Source organism: Etheostoma spectabile, chromosome 2 (assembly GCF_008692095.1).
Source record: "Etheostoma spectabile isolate EspeVRDwgs_2016 chromosome 2, UIUC_Espe_1.0, whole genome shotgun sequence".
In the NCBI taxonomy this organism is placed as follows: domain Eukaryota; kingdom Metazoa; phylum Chordata; class Actinopteri; order Perciformes; family Percidae; genus Etheostoma; species Etheostoma spectabile.
In genome coordinates, this window is record NC_045734.1 from 5,101,443 (window position 1) to 5,115,862 (window position 14,420).

General features: G+C 40.8%; 1 protein-coding gene and 1 long non-coding RNA gene across 4 annotated transcripts in view; one reads left to right on the forward strand and one right to left on the reverse strand.

Moving 5' to 3' along the window:
• Positions 1 to 3,427, forward strand: part of LOC116696706 (uncharacterized) — a 5,528-nt gene extending 2,101 nt beyond the window's left edge. Inside the window, exons 2-3 of the long non-coding RNA XR_004333812.1 lie at positions 837 to 840; positions 3,280 to 3,427. This is a non-coding gene — a long non-coding RNA (uncharacterized LOC116696706). The remainder of the gene's footprint in view (positions 1 to 836; positions 841 to 3,279) is intronic.
• LOC116696313 (ras and Rab interactor 2) overlaps positions 1 to 13,504 on the reverse strand; it is a 51,469-nt gene extending 37,965 nt beyond the window's left edge. For 2 of the 3 annotated variants that reach the window (XM_032527162.1, XM_032527181.1), the window contains exons 1-2: positions 7,609 to 7,627; positions 4,908 to 5,026 (exon numbers count right to left, since the gene is read on the reverse strand). In XM_032527162.1, coding sequence (XP_032383053.1) covers positions 4,908 to 4,976 — 69 coding nt within the window. In that variant the 5' untranslated portion in view covers positions 4,977 to 5,026; positions 7,609 to 7,627. Of the gene's footprint in view, positions 1 to 4,907; positions 5,039 to 7,608; positions 7,628 to 13,274 lie in introns of those variants that run through there. The other variant, XM_032527171.1, reaches the window with a different exon arrangement.
• Between the last annotated feature and the right edge of the window lie 916 nt (positions 13,505 to 14,420).

Here is a 14,420-nt window from a genome sequence, read left to right on the forward strand (position 1 = left end):
GGTAGAAAGTGCTACTCTATTGAAGCCCCCGACAATACGGACAGGCAGCAACCACTGAAATGCTGATATGGAATCTGACCAGTCAGAGCACACTTGGCTTTTTCTGGAGGGGGCGGGAGCGTGTCATACAGACGGTGAATATTTACAATCTATGGGGTGACTACGGGTGCAGCAGCCATGGACAGTACAAGCATTTTTTTGAACATTAAAGCATGTAAACATGTTCCAATACAAACACAAAATACAAATGTGACCCTGAAAATGCTAAATAATAGGTCACCTTTAAATGCAGTAAATCCAATTATTCATGGCGTAATAGTGAGGGCAACTTGCAAATCATGTGCAGCTCGACATCAGATATTTTTTAAAACAATGAGACCCTTCTTTGGCGATATAAGGGAAAACATGCAGCAGAACGAAATATGTGTAAGTACTTTTCATGAGTATCAATTGCAGTGATGAAATAACATGTGTTATTTGACTAAAAGCGTTGTTATTGAACCCTGCAGGAGCTGGAACGGTTTCTGCTGTCTCTGGAGCCTCTAAACGCACAAATGAAAGAAACTGGAAACAATAAAAGATAGAATCTTAAGCAGCTGGGAGGTCAAAGGTACCAAAAAATAGTTTTGCTCCAGGTGAACAGTCTACCTTATTATAGGGATTGACCACTACTGGTTTATCAAGGCCGATGCCGATAAGTAGTTAATAATATGCATTTACTGTCAAAGATTTTGGAATGTTATAAACTCCAACCCGAAACTTTGTTTAAATGCTTTAAGCGATTATTTAATAAATGAGAAACTTTCAACTTAACACAGTAAAAGATAGTCAGATAGTTTTGTGGGTGGGACATTAAGTCAGACTCAACTGATCCCGTTGCTCTGGACCGAGACCAGTGAAGGATATTAGAATCACTTTTCCGGTGATGGCTGAGCGTTACTGCGCAGCCTCTAACTGATCTTGACGATGTTGATGTGATGTAAGCAACCTGTCTGAAAGTTGTAAGTCTTCTGGTAGCTGTGCCAAGAGAAATCTCAATTATTCCCAATTGAGTGGTTGATAGCATTAAAATGACGCCATATGAGCTACGCTTACTGGAGGCTGGCTTCCCCCCTTGGTGGGGGGGAAACTGAAGCAGAGGGACAGACACATCTGGCAAGGTTATCTTTCAAATAAAATGCTGATACAGATAATCTGCAAACTGCCAAAAAAATGGTCTATGACCTTATCAGTAAGCTTCCCCTTCAGGGCAACAGTGAACAGGTCTCACACACTGTAAGGTATTCAGACTATGGTGTGTATGTATATTTGTTCCTGCCAGGACATGATTGAAACAGCACACCAGAGAGAAAGATTTAACTCATTACCTCCCTAGAAATAGACATTTTTCCAGAAATACGGCAACAAAGTGTTACAATGAATCAAGAATATAACATTGGAGATTGCATGAAAAAAGTTCTGGTTGATTGTTAAAGCTTTAGTGAGTAATTTTTTGATATTAATGAGCGTCTGTTACATTCAAGCCATTGCCAAATGAGTCGCTACAAAGCTTATTAAGACCATCAGCTCCAGACAACTCTCTCTGGACTTCTCAGTATGTTCACAAGATGGTGTCGTCCGGCAAAACTTGAGTGAAGCTAATGACCTCTTCTGAAATGTCCGTGTTAATCCTAAATGTTCTTTTAGTCTACTAGCAACTGTGTGGAGGAGGGGTGAGGGCAGGGCGCCATCACTGAAGGCTTGTATCATGTGGACGCGGTGACAGTTTTGTTGACAGATACTACGCACTATAGCTTTAATTATTTTGGTGTGAGCAGGGAATGTTGAGCATGCGGGACAACAATGTGTAAGTATGTGTTTAGCGAGTGATCATGGAAGAAAAGGAAACAAAAAAGACAAAAGAGAAACAGGGAAGAGACAGAGATGAAAAGGGCAGATAGATACTCAGCCAGAGAGAGAGAGAGAGAGAAAGGAGAGAGAGAGAGAGAGTTTTTTTTACTCCTCTGAGTGTTTGTCAGGCTGCCAACAAGTGCAGCTGGCATTCCTCGCATCCAGCACTCCTTCAATATATGGCAGAAAGAGAAGGAAAACTGTCGCAATGCAACTCCACTTTTATGTTTTCGTTATCAATCAATACTATGTAACATTTCCTGAAACAATAAAGACAAGTGTTCAGTCAGAACTGAGAATGTGAGAATTTGAAGGAACTGCCCCCCAACAGGATAAAATGGTCCAGAGAGCATTTATCTATCAATTCTCTTACAAATACGTAAGAAAAAGTTCCTGAGAAAGTTTATTTTGGTAATTTAAGCATACTGTACAGTATAATCAGGAACATTTTCCTTTAATCAAACAACTATAAAAACTATACTCCCAGAGGTAAAATTGCAGAGGCAACTACTGAAACAGGAAAAATAATGAAGGTGTTAGGCCTGTCTATCATTTGTCAATATTCATATTATCACCTTCCGCTTTTAAACCCTGGTTGCATCGAGGAACATTAACCCCTTCATGCAACAAGGCCCGCTTGCTTGGTTCTTTCGTGGAATGATAGTAAAGATTTACAAATATATATGTTTACGGCCTTTACTCTCTAATGCCGTTTTTCCACAACATAGTACCTGCTCAACTCAACTTTTGGGGTTTTCTATTACGAAAAAAAGTCCCTGGTACCTGCTAACAGGTACTTTTTTTAGTACCACCTCAGTCGAGGTTCCAGGTGAGCTGAGGCAATACCAAAAGGTGACGTGAAAACCTGCAGACTACTGATTGGTCGGAGAGAATCGTCACTCATCACGGTGTCATTATTGCTAATGACAGAAGGGTGGGGGGGGTCTTGAACAAACAGTGTAGCCAGCAGTGTTTTTTTTTTTTTTTTGCTGCCTCCAGCTTCTTTTGAAACTAAATTGTATTCCGGCTGTGGTAAAAGCCCCATGCAGAGAATTTAAAAAAAAAGAGAAAAAAACACCTGTGTCGAGTTAGGTCCTGGCAGTTTCCTGCTATGTTGACCAGCCACGCTCGCCTGAGGCGGTACTAATCTGCAATGGAATGGGAGGACAGGGCACCGCGACCAAGTCGAGGGCGAGGCGAGCAGGTGCTATGTAATGGAAAAACGCCATAACAGGGACGTTTTGGGACTGATTGGGGGGATGGATTTCCTACAAATGAAATTCACACGGCGATACACTGGTAAGAGCAAATGAGGTTTAACCATGTATCCAGCTAATTTAAACGTTATTTATTTTACTTAACCAGGCAGAGACTCATTGAGATTAAAAGAAAGAGTGTCCTGGCCAAGACAGGCAGCAGTACAACCACACATATAGACAAACACAAAAACCTAAAACAACTGGAACAGCAAATCCCACATCAGGAAAAACATCTGCAGCCAGCTGTGGCTGCCTCCAAGTCAGTCAACATCCTCTTAAAAGCAACCAATGAGAGCGGCTCGTTAAGTTTCAGGATTTTCTGTAACTTGTTTGTTGTAGAAGGAGCAGCAAACTTAAAACACCTTTTTCCCCAGCTCAGTTCAGACCGCTGGAAAAGACAGAAGGAAAAGATCCTGGGCACAAAGACTGTAGGTCCTGATACTATTTCCACTGATATACCGTAGGTCATTTACTATTTGTATAGCACATTTCAGCAACAGGGCAATTCAAAGTGCTTTACATAAAAAGATTAAAATAATAAAAGTTACAGTGCAGTACAAGAAATTAAACATTAAAGAGCAGTTGAAAACAATCAACCTAAAATGCAGAAATAAAAGTCACGTTGCAGTATAAGAAATTATACATTAAAAAGCAGGTAAAAACAGTTATATATGAAAAGCAGATAAAATAGCAGATCTTAAGTTTGCCACTATCGGTGTTTTGCATTAAAGACTTTAACATGAGCCGTCTCTGTGCTGTGGTGTGGCCGAAAACCCGACTCGAAGGCATCAAAACCGTTGTTGAGAAGAGTGAGAAGAAAAGGTTGAGTTGTTGAAAAAACGCTTTTCAATAATTTTACTAAAAAATGGAAGGTTTGATATCGGCCTATAGTTGCTCATTAGTGACGTGTCTAGATTGTTCTTTTTTTAAATAGTGGCTTGATGACTGCAGTTTTCAGAGCCTATGGAAAGATACTTGAGAGAAGAGACGTGTTCACAATCAGTAGAAGATCAGAAGTCAAACAATTCAAAGCATTTTTGAAAACGCCCATTGGTAGAATATTGAGGCAAGGTAGAATGGAAGTAGCCTTGGACATGAAGATATGCCAGTGTGGAAGTCTCCTTGTTGATAGAGAAGACCAGCCGACACGTTCATACAGTTCACGATGGTGAGTGGGTGACGAGGCTCAGAGATCCACGGTATACAGTGTCTAGTGCATGTAAACGCTGAGACAAAGCATGCGTGTATAAAACATCACCGTAGTCAAGTATAGACATAAAAGTGGCAGCAACCAACCTCTTTCTAGATTCAAACGAAAGGCAGGATTTAATTCTGAAATTATACGCTAGTTTATGTTTTAATCGTTTTGCTAGCTGCTGAATATGAAGGGTAAATGAAAGAGAAATATATATTAAAATACCAAGATATCTGGACTTAGAAACACATTTAATCTTCGTACCCTGGGAAGTGAGGATTGAAGGCAGATAAAATAAATAAAAAGGCAAACAACCCCTGTTTTTTCTCCTATCAAGAAGTGTATGCTTCTGTTGCCAGACCTTCTTCCGCAGCGCTGTGGAAGTGGTAGTATAAGTATATTCAACCCAAAGTTTGGGAGTTTTGTTTCCCGTTCGAAACACCAATTGCTGAGTCAGCCCTTCCTAAGAAAAACCCATTTGGTACGCAGGAAGTGATGTGGTTTATACATTTCTAAGTGGGCTTTAGAAAAGTCAGCAAAGTCATCCATCCATCAGTCCTTACCTTAAAGAAGCTCCCGCTCCTGTCTGTGAGGCCGCAGGGAGGATTCCCGGGCGGTAAGCCGGAGGCCATGTTGTCTTCCTGTCCACAGGACTGGGTAACTCTTACGTCTGGGTGTGTGTCTGGGGCAGCGTCTGCAGGGGCCAAAAAATACGTTTCAGTCCAGACACTTCAGCTGTGGTGCAACCAGAGGAAATTCCTGCTTTGGCCACAGCCAGAAATATGGAGGTGCTGGTCTGCTTTCATTGTGACTCTGTCTCCTCTCCCTCCGTCTCTTCATTCTTTATACACAATCAACTCTTCTTCTCCTTTCGTTTTCCTGCCTCCTCTGTCTTAGCCCCCCCCCGTTTCCCTCGCCCCTTCATCTCAGATAATTGCCTCAATCTTTTTTTTCTTTTTTATCTCCTTGCAATCCTCAGCTTATTTTTGGCCTGGACTTCTGTCCTCCCATTACTGGTCTCTCCTGTTTCCTCCCTTTTCTCACATTTCAAGCTCACTTTTTCCTATATTGTGTTCCCATGTACTCATACATACAGTACATAATTCATTTTCCATCTTGTCCTCAGTTTTTCAGCACAGCTGACCTTCTTTCCCACCATAAAAGAAGGTTTTAGGGCTTCGGTTCTTCGGTTTATCTCTACGTCTATTTCTCTATCAGTGTCTATTTGTCCTTCCGCCCTCCTCCGCCTTTTTTTTTGCATCACTGTCTCCCCCCATTCTCTCCAGCCAGGCAACAACTATTAGGACAACCCTTCCGCCCCTGGCAAGGGGTTCACAGTCCTCGGAAACTGGGGGAGACGCGCCATTCATCCATCAGTCCCAACGTGCACTTTTTAATCTCGCACAGTAAGTAAGACCCCACCCCCCCCACTATCGTCATTTTTTTGGACTGCTTACAGAAGCAACAAAGCCCCCTGGCTCTGCAGCACAGAGACTGTTCATAAGATAAAAAGAACACAGATATGGGAGTTGTTATTGGCCCTTCTTCAGTATCATTAAAACATTACATTTAGCTTTGATTATTGATCCATTTCCAAGATTTATTTTCTTATTAGTGGTTTAAAACTCATCAAGCCTTAGTAAAACATTTTACTAACCACTAACAAGTAATTACACTTTACAAACCCTTCATAATGGGTGCCTAAAATATTTAGAAAGTGGCACTAATGAAAGCAATAGTTCAACATTTTAGGAATGTCCTTGTTGGCTTAATTGCCGAGAGTTAGACGAGAACATTGACATCCATCTCATCACACAGCAAGAAAGCCAATAAGTTCTTCTCCTTAAATGTTGAACAATTCCTTTAATGTTAATATAAAGGTGGACTGTAAACACAAGAAACACTTTACTAGCTTTCTGTTAGCAAACATTATAATAGAAACATAAAATTTTATTTAAATTAAACAAATCAGGTACGGTACCTTGTTCAAGAGCACCTTGGCAGTGCCCAGGAGGTGAACTGGCATCCATCCAGCCACCAGTCCACACTCCATACAACATTATTTGACTGTTGATGGCACACTATGATAAGACTTTGGCATCGGTGGCAACACACGCAGGGTAGTGTAATGTTTGCTGCACATGCTACATAGACCCATGGTCTATGTTCATGGGAAGCTGTGGCACTAACACATAATCTCCCTTAGAAATATTTAATATTATATCTTCAGCAGAATAAGCTGAACAGCCAGGTTTTAAGGTACCACATCACACCATGGGTTCTGTGCTGTAGGTGTTATCACCTTTAAAGTTCTTCAGGTGCTATCTCCTTGCTTTTTTTAATCAGACCTCATGTGCCTGTCTGTAGTTTGTCTGTTCCAGACTCCAGGTTTAAAACTACAACAAATGAAAGCTTTGCAGTGACAGCATCAAAGCTCGAGAACAAGATACCTAAGAACTGGCTGGCTGAATCAGTATTGACTTTAAAATGTCTTCTTAGAGGCGCCTATGCAGCTCACCTGGTATTTTGCGCCCATATTTAGAGGTTTACTCTGTGACACAGCGGCCACAGGCTCGACCCAGACCTGCGACCCTTTTCTGCATGTCATTCCCCTTCTCTCTCCCCTTTTAATGCCTTCAGCTGTCCTATAAAAATAAAGGCCTAAAAAAGAGCTTCTGAAAAAACATTTTTTCAATTTCAATTCAGTACATTACATGATTTTACTTATGTTATCGGTCAATTTTGTGTGTGTGGTTTTACATTTTAAACCTATTTAAGTCTGGTCCAGATTTTATTTACTTTTGAGTTTCATTTGCTCTCCACTCTCCTTGGTATATAACTTGTTGCCTTCAAAGTCCAAATTAGACTTTTATTTATTTACCGAGAGAAGGGATCATGCTCTACTGACTAAAAGTGAAAAAGTCACGCAACTGTATTTTTCTTTTGCTGATAACTGATAACTGTGCTTCATGTTTCCGTTGTGAGATCCAGTGAAGAGTTTTAGGCTAACAGGGCTCCATGCTGCTGTCAGAAGAGCGAGCTGCAGGCAGCTGCAGATAAGAACTCCCACACGTGGGTCATGTTATTGCCCTGAGACAAACCAGATGATGGTGGGTGTGTGTGTATGTATGTATGTGTGTGTGTCCACAGGATAGAGGGAGAAATGAAAGGAAGGAGGGATGAAATTTGATTTAAATGCACTGACTTTGGCTTTTTATTGTACTTACTTAAAGCAGCAAGGCTATTCCTTAAACAGCTCCACACGTGTGTGTGTGTGTGCGTTCCTGCGTGCGTGCGTAACAGAATTTGGGTCAGCGCTTCTCTGTAAGTTCAGCTGAACCGACTGCCCCATGTTGTGCTGGTTAGAGAGGGAATCTACACAGTCATGGCTTTTTTCCCACTTAAGGACAGAAGGTTAGGATTACTTCTATTTTTTTCCATGAAATGTTTATGAACCGTCTGTCAGTCAAACACCATCCTGACCACCAGCCTAACCTCTAATCACAGCTTTAGGAGTCTTGCAGAAGAAACATGCAAACGCACAAAATCACCATCAAACAAATCAAACTAGCAGTGCCAATGGACTAAATCATTGTGCACCGCCCGGCCCCAACTTTCCACACTAAAGGTCAACCGAGAAAAGCCTGGGGCTGCTGTCTCTGGGCTACTCCCCTTTAAATTAGTACCAGGACTGTGGGTCCAGCACAGGGAGGAGATAGGAAATGTCTCCACATAACTTCTATTTTTGAGATTTAAAAAGGCATTGAGAGAGAGGAAAGATGATGAGCTGATACGGTGGGAGCTTCCAAAAAGGACAGGAAATAGTCTGATTACCAAGAGTATACCAGTGCTTGTTATTGTTGAGTCATGGAGGAGATATGAAACACAAGCAAAAGGGTAAACACACACCGGTAAGTGGATTTAAATGACTTTGGCCCAAGCCTGGCTGGAACTGAGACTGAATAACCAACCAGGCAACAAGCCCTGCAGCCCCAGACCCTCCCTGTGAATATGTCCCACTAAAGCACAAAACCAACTAAATCTAAGGCTTTGCTTTACTAAAGAAATTCTTAGTCAACTAACACTCAGTTGATTTTTTTCCAACTAAACGATTAGTTGATTTAATCGACAGATCTGAGCGCTTTAAAGCTATAGTGCGTAGTTTCTGCCTCCTTCATGAGGAATTCTAAGTAATGACAACAACAAACAAAACTGTCGGCACGTCGGCATGAGGCAGCGGTGGCCTAAAGGTTAGAGAAGAGAGCTAGTCGGTTGAATCCCCAGACCAACAGGACAAAATCTGGGCGGGTGAAGTGAAGTGCTCGTTACTACCACCAGGTCAGCTGATCAGACTGTTGTACAGGTTGTATTGGTACTAGATATGAATGTGTATAACTGTGTGAATGTGATCAGAGGGTTCCTGCAAAAGAGAGGCTGCCTCTCAGTGAACCTTCATGTAGGCTTGTATTTATTAAATAACAACAAAAAATTCAAGCCTACGTGATTGCGCATGAACCCCACCCCTCCTTCACACAGTTGCTAGTAGCCAAGGAGACACGGAAGATTAAAAAAACATCGCTCTTTAGAAGACGTAATCATCTTTACTCGAACTTCTGCAAGGGACAGTCGCCGGAAGCCACAATCTTCGGAACACAACCATACTGAGAAATCCAGAGAGAGTTGTGTGGAGCTGAAAGTCTTAATTAGCTTTGTAGCAACTCATTTGGCACTGGCTTGAATGTAACAGACATTTATTAATATCAAAAGGTTACACACTAAAGCTTTAAGTGGCCATTAGGTCTAGAAAAGCGCAATATAAATGCAGTACATTTACCGCAGGTAAAACTGAGTTTCTCAAAAAAGAATAATGCAAAAGCACCACTTTAAATCAAGTACTTGCAAGGAAAGTCAACCATAAGTGTCTTGGAAATAAATAAATCCAGCATGACAAAGCAGACATTTTTTTTTTTACCATTTCCCAAGTTCCAACTCCTATCCAGGCAGCTGGAAATGACATCTCCCTGCAGTGCAACATAGGCAATAGCAAAGAAAATTCAGTTGGCACTCTCTATACATACCTTCTGCTTAGAGGCACAGCTTATGATTCACAACAATCACAGATCAATAAATCCACAAACCACAGAAAAAAAATGAATGCTTTTCTTTGCTTCAGATCTTTCATGATCCTTATAATCATGTTTTGATGCATTCTTCAGTATCAAAAGCAATCCAGTGATTGTTGTTTGTTTCCGTGGTTACAGAGCATACAGGAACTGATAGTAGATAATGCTGAAAAGTGGACGAAAAGTTGTATTCAAATAATGTATTAATATGCTCTTTTGCCAACAGTAGATATTTACACAGCTAAAAGACAATAGCGTCCCGGGGATTAGTTTTGTTAGGGCGTTCGCGAACATTAGCTGACGTTAACTTCTCTGTGTTGCCAGATATTGCGAGAGTTTGGTCCTGAGACCGAACCAGATCTCAAACAAAGTTAGTTTTCTCCTGTGTTTCTCTCAAAAACTCAAGTGAAGATAATTATCTCTTCTGAAGATTCCATCTTGTTTTTTTTAATCATCATGTCCTCATTGGTTACTGGCAACTGTGTGGAGGGGGGTGGGGGTGGTGATCACGGAAGGCTTGTATCATGTGGACCCGCCGACAGTTTTGTTGTCATCACTTAGAATTACTCATGGGAGGGACAGAAACTACGCACTATACCACTCAAATAACAAAATAGAAGTGAGAAAAAAATACAAACATATGAATATTAGCTATTTTCATTTTTGCAACTCGTTTTAGCCCCCTCAAGGGCCCCCTATGTGGTAAATATGGCATCATCTGCAACTAACCCACACCCTAAAGCCTGACATTTGGCAAGGATGAAAGAAGCCATATTTTCAAATTACACTATTAATTTCAATAAGGCTTTTGGCAGATACATAGCTCACCGACATGGTCTGAATTAACGCTTGAAGCAAATTTTCAGGTCAGCTAGCAGAAATAGGAAAAGCAAACCCTGAGTCGGAGGTTTCTGCAGCTAAACGGTGTGTTTGAGTTCATGCCCTGCTGCAGGATGACAGCAGACACCAGGGCTGCTGCTGTGAAAGCATTCAGTGTTAACATCCCCCACAGGGACAGTTTACTCTTACACCGGTAACCTGAGCAGCTGCTCCCTTGTCCAGCAGAGATGACATCACTTCTCATAAACCTGGCAAGTTCTTGGTTCTGCTTTGAACAGTGAAAGAGAAGTGGTTCGACGGGAGTTTACATTAAAACGGGTTTGTAAAATCACAGAAGGCCCAGACGTTTAAATCAGAAAGATTTGAAACATCCCACAAGGACGATAAAATAAAATACATCTAAATTAAAGCAGTCACACAACTATAAACATAACTAGGCCTGCACGATTTAAGAAAAAATATGAATCACAATTTTTTAGCTAAGAATTGACATTACGATTCTCTGCCACAATTTTTTTTTACGTTATGTAAAATGAAATCGCGAACAGGGGTGACTCGAATGTTGCGATTTTAGAACAATTCATCTTGCAGGCCTAAACTATAACTATATATACACTACCGGTCAAAACGTTGGGGTCACTTACATATTTCCATACCACTCCATTATAGACCAATATCAGCTGATCTGAGGGGGGGGGGGGGGGGGGGGGGGGGGGGGGGGGGGGGGGCTGATATTTAATGCCATATCTACATCGCCCATTATCAGCAACCATTCACCCAATGTTCCAAAGGCACATTCTGTTTAGTAATCTGATATCATTTAACAAAAACTAACTAGAAAAACATTAGAGAACCCTTTTCCCTTTCTGTAAACACATAATGTAATCTGAAAACTGCTGCCCTGGGTAAAAAAAACAATGCAACTGATCTCAGCTGGTTTTCTGTCTATAATGGAGTGCAATGGAAATTTCTAAGTGACCCCAAACTTTTGACCAGTAGTCTATATAACTATAAAGATGTGAGCATCCACCCTGCTGAACACTCCAGCTGATAATACAGCAGAAATTATGATTACAGGAATGTCTGTAGTTATATCCTACATATTTTCTCCGTTTTCAGTGGGTTCATCAAATTGCGTTGAAAACGATCCCAACGATATCGTTCTCCACTGTTGTCGTTTTTAAAACTATAGATTTATAGTTATTGTTATAGTTATCGTTGTTGGTATGGACGGTCCCTTCACCCCCTTACTGCTGATTCATTTCCACAAAGCAGCATGTAACATGGCTCTTTGTGCCAGAATTCCATGGTTTTGCAGTTAAACTAATCTCTCTAACAGATTCCAAAGCAGCTTAAACGAGGAAATTGGCCCCTTTATTACATCGATAAACTTCAACTCACTGCTCATTTAGAAGGAACAGAGAGGGCTAAGAACTGAGCTGCAGGAGAGTGTGTTGTGTTCTGTGAGATTCAGATGGGTATTACGTACTTCTGAAGGAAAAACAATCCCCTATCAGCGATCAGTGGAAGGTAATGGGGAGATGCTGCAACGTGTTATGTTCTTATAACGTAGGGCCCTGATACTGGAGAAATACCTGGCAAATAAACCAGTAAGGGACTGAATGTATATTTGCTAAAGGGAGGATAGCCTAAATGTTTGGAAGAGCAGGGGGTTGTATTTTATTGATGCATTGATATTTTCAGCACAGATTTTTTTTTATAATATATATATATATATATATATATAGAATTTCTTTTGTATAGCATCTGGGAGGGTCTTGTAATGTTAAAAATATAACATATGTAAAAGATACACACACACACACATACTTTTGTACAGTCAGTAAATTGATCAAAAAACTGCAGTGAAGGCCTGGGGGTTTTAGAGACACATGGAAGTCGTATTCCCAGGAAAAAATACTTTGAAATCCCTGTCTACAATGTGTGTGATGTATAGCCATGCACCTGTATGTACTTTTAGGAGAAGCTTTATATTGTCTGAATATGGTTGAGGTATTTGGGCCTAATAAGTAGCACAGTCTTACTTGATCGTACTGAACTTTTAAAAAATTCTGCCGCCATGTGCAAGTTGAGCAATGCTTCTGCAGGACTAGTGGAGCCACCCTTTAAGCAAGCACCATTGAATAAATAAATACTACACTTACTACAGATAAGAGGAGGATAACTTTCCATCTGTATAACTCAACATGCAGAAAACTCCCAAAGCCTCCAGCTTCCAGGGCCGGCCCGTAGCATAGGCAGTATAGGCAAATGCTAAGGGCGCCATCCATCCCTATAGGGGCGCCACGGGCACTCCAAAGCCCACACAACATAACTACATAGCCTATATCAGGCCCATCTTTCTAAGTTCCCTTTAGAAGTAGCATTGTTTCATTAATGCTGTTTTAAAGCCATCAACATTTTTTCATGAGTGTATAAACACAATGTTGGGGGTGGAATTGGCTGCCGGGGCCCCAGCTAAAATCTTGCCTAGGGCACCAAATTGGTCAGGGCCGGCCCGGTCCACGACGCTCCACAGGTAGCTGCTGATATGAAAGCAAAACTGAGTTGGGTTTTATGAAAGTTTCCTCATAACAGAAATTTGTATTCATCTGTTTGTTACTGTACATTTTCCTCTCCTATATCGGGCTATCGAAACAATATGCTATGATCCATTACATGGAGTAGCATTAAGAATTTGCATCTTTTCCAACGTTTTGTAGTCCCTGCAGAGTCACTGGGGATTATAAAATCTGTATATTCCACTTTCCTACTATTACAGAAGGAACAGTAACATGTCTTCTAACCAGGTATTCCACTGCGTAGCCTACAGAACAAACCCTGCAGAAAACTTTCATCAAAGTTGGAGTCAGAACAAACACTTCCAGACATTGCTGCTGGTTAGAACCACAAAAGATGGTCAAGAGTCAAGCAGTCAAAGACCGCACAAAGACAACTTTTACTCACCTTAAAGTCGTGTCCTTTTAGTACTCGGTGTTGTAGTCTGGTTATGCTCCGCGAGGAAACGTCATGTCATGGCCGCTGTGTTGAGTCGTTTTGGTTGGTTTTCGAGTCACACCGAGGAACCTCACTGTCCCCGGACTCGGTCGGCAACATGGTTTAATGTCGGACAGAGACAGAGACAGAGACAGAGAGACTGGGACTGGGTCTCAGCAGCTGAGACAGACCCACAGGAGGAGAGCAGCAGTAATATGACGCCTCTGCCTGATTGGCTGAGCACGTAATGACGGTGTTTACCTTGACTTTTCATTTTGTCATTAATGTCGAAACACAAAAATGTCATTAGCATTTTTGTGTGTCACTGTTAAGCTAACTATGATATATGATATGTGATATGATATCGTTACAGAGTTTTTTTTTTTTTTTTCTATCATTACAGAGTTGCCACAGAGCCGACGTGGATTCGCTAAACCAGCTCAAACTAGCTTAAGTTAGTTTAGCTAACTGGCTAAAAGTAGCCTTGCCCAAAAAACTAACCTATGGTATTATTGCGTCAAAAGTTCAATAATAGGCCTACTGTAGAAATGTTACAGAAATTCACAGTATGTTAAATAGCCTTTATAAAGCCTAAATAAAATAATTGTATTATTAAATATTAAATAAATAATGGGCCTACTACCTGTTAACTGATGTGGGTTGGTAAACTAAAGTCAAAAAAAGGTTTCCTAAAAGTAGGCTACAATGAGGGCTAAAATGTAAGACAGTAAATTATGTCTTCTGTGTATAAGTTGTAGCCAATGGCTTTATCAATGGTAAATATAAGCAATCATAGCCATAATAGATTATTAGAGTATTTGGTCACCTGGGGTCAGCAAAAGAAGCTACCAACAGCCTACACTGATAGACATTGTCTCCTTAAAGTTGTCTTCAGTTGGAGTCTGTCTCTGCCACCTAACCCATCGTGGAATGTAACAAAGTACATTTACTCAAGTACTGTAAAGTACAAATTTAAGATAGGCTACCTGTAATTCTTTGAGTCTTTTTCTTTTCATGCCACTTTCTACTTTTACTCAGCTACATTTCAGAGAGAAATATTGTACTTTTACGCCATTAATCTGAGCTCTTAAGCTTTAGTTACTAGTTACTTTACAA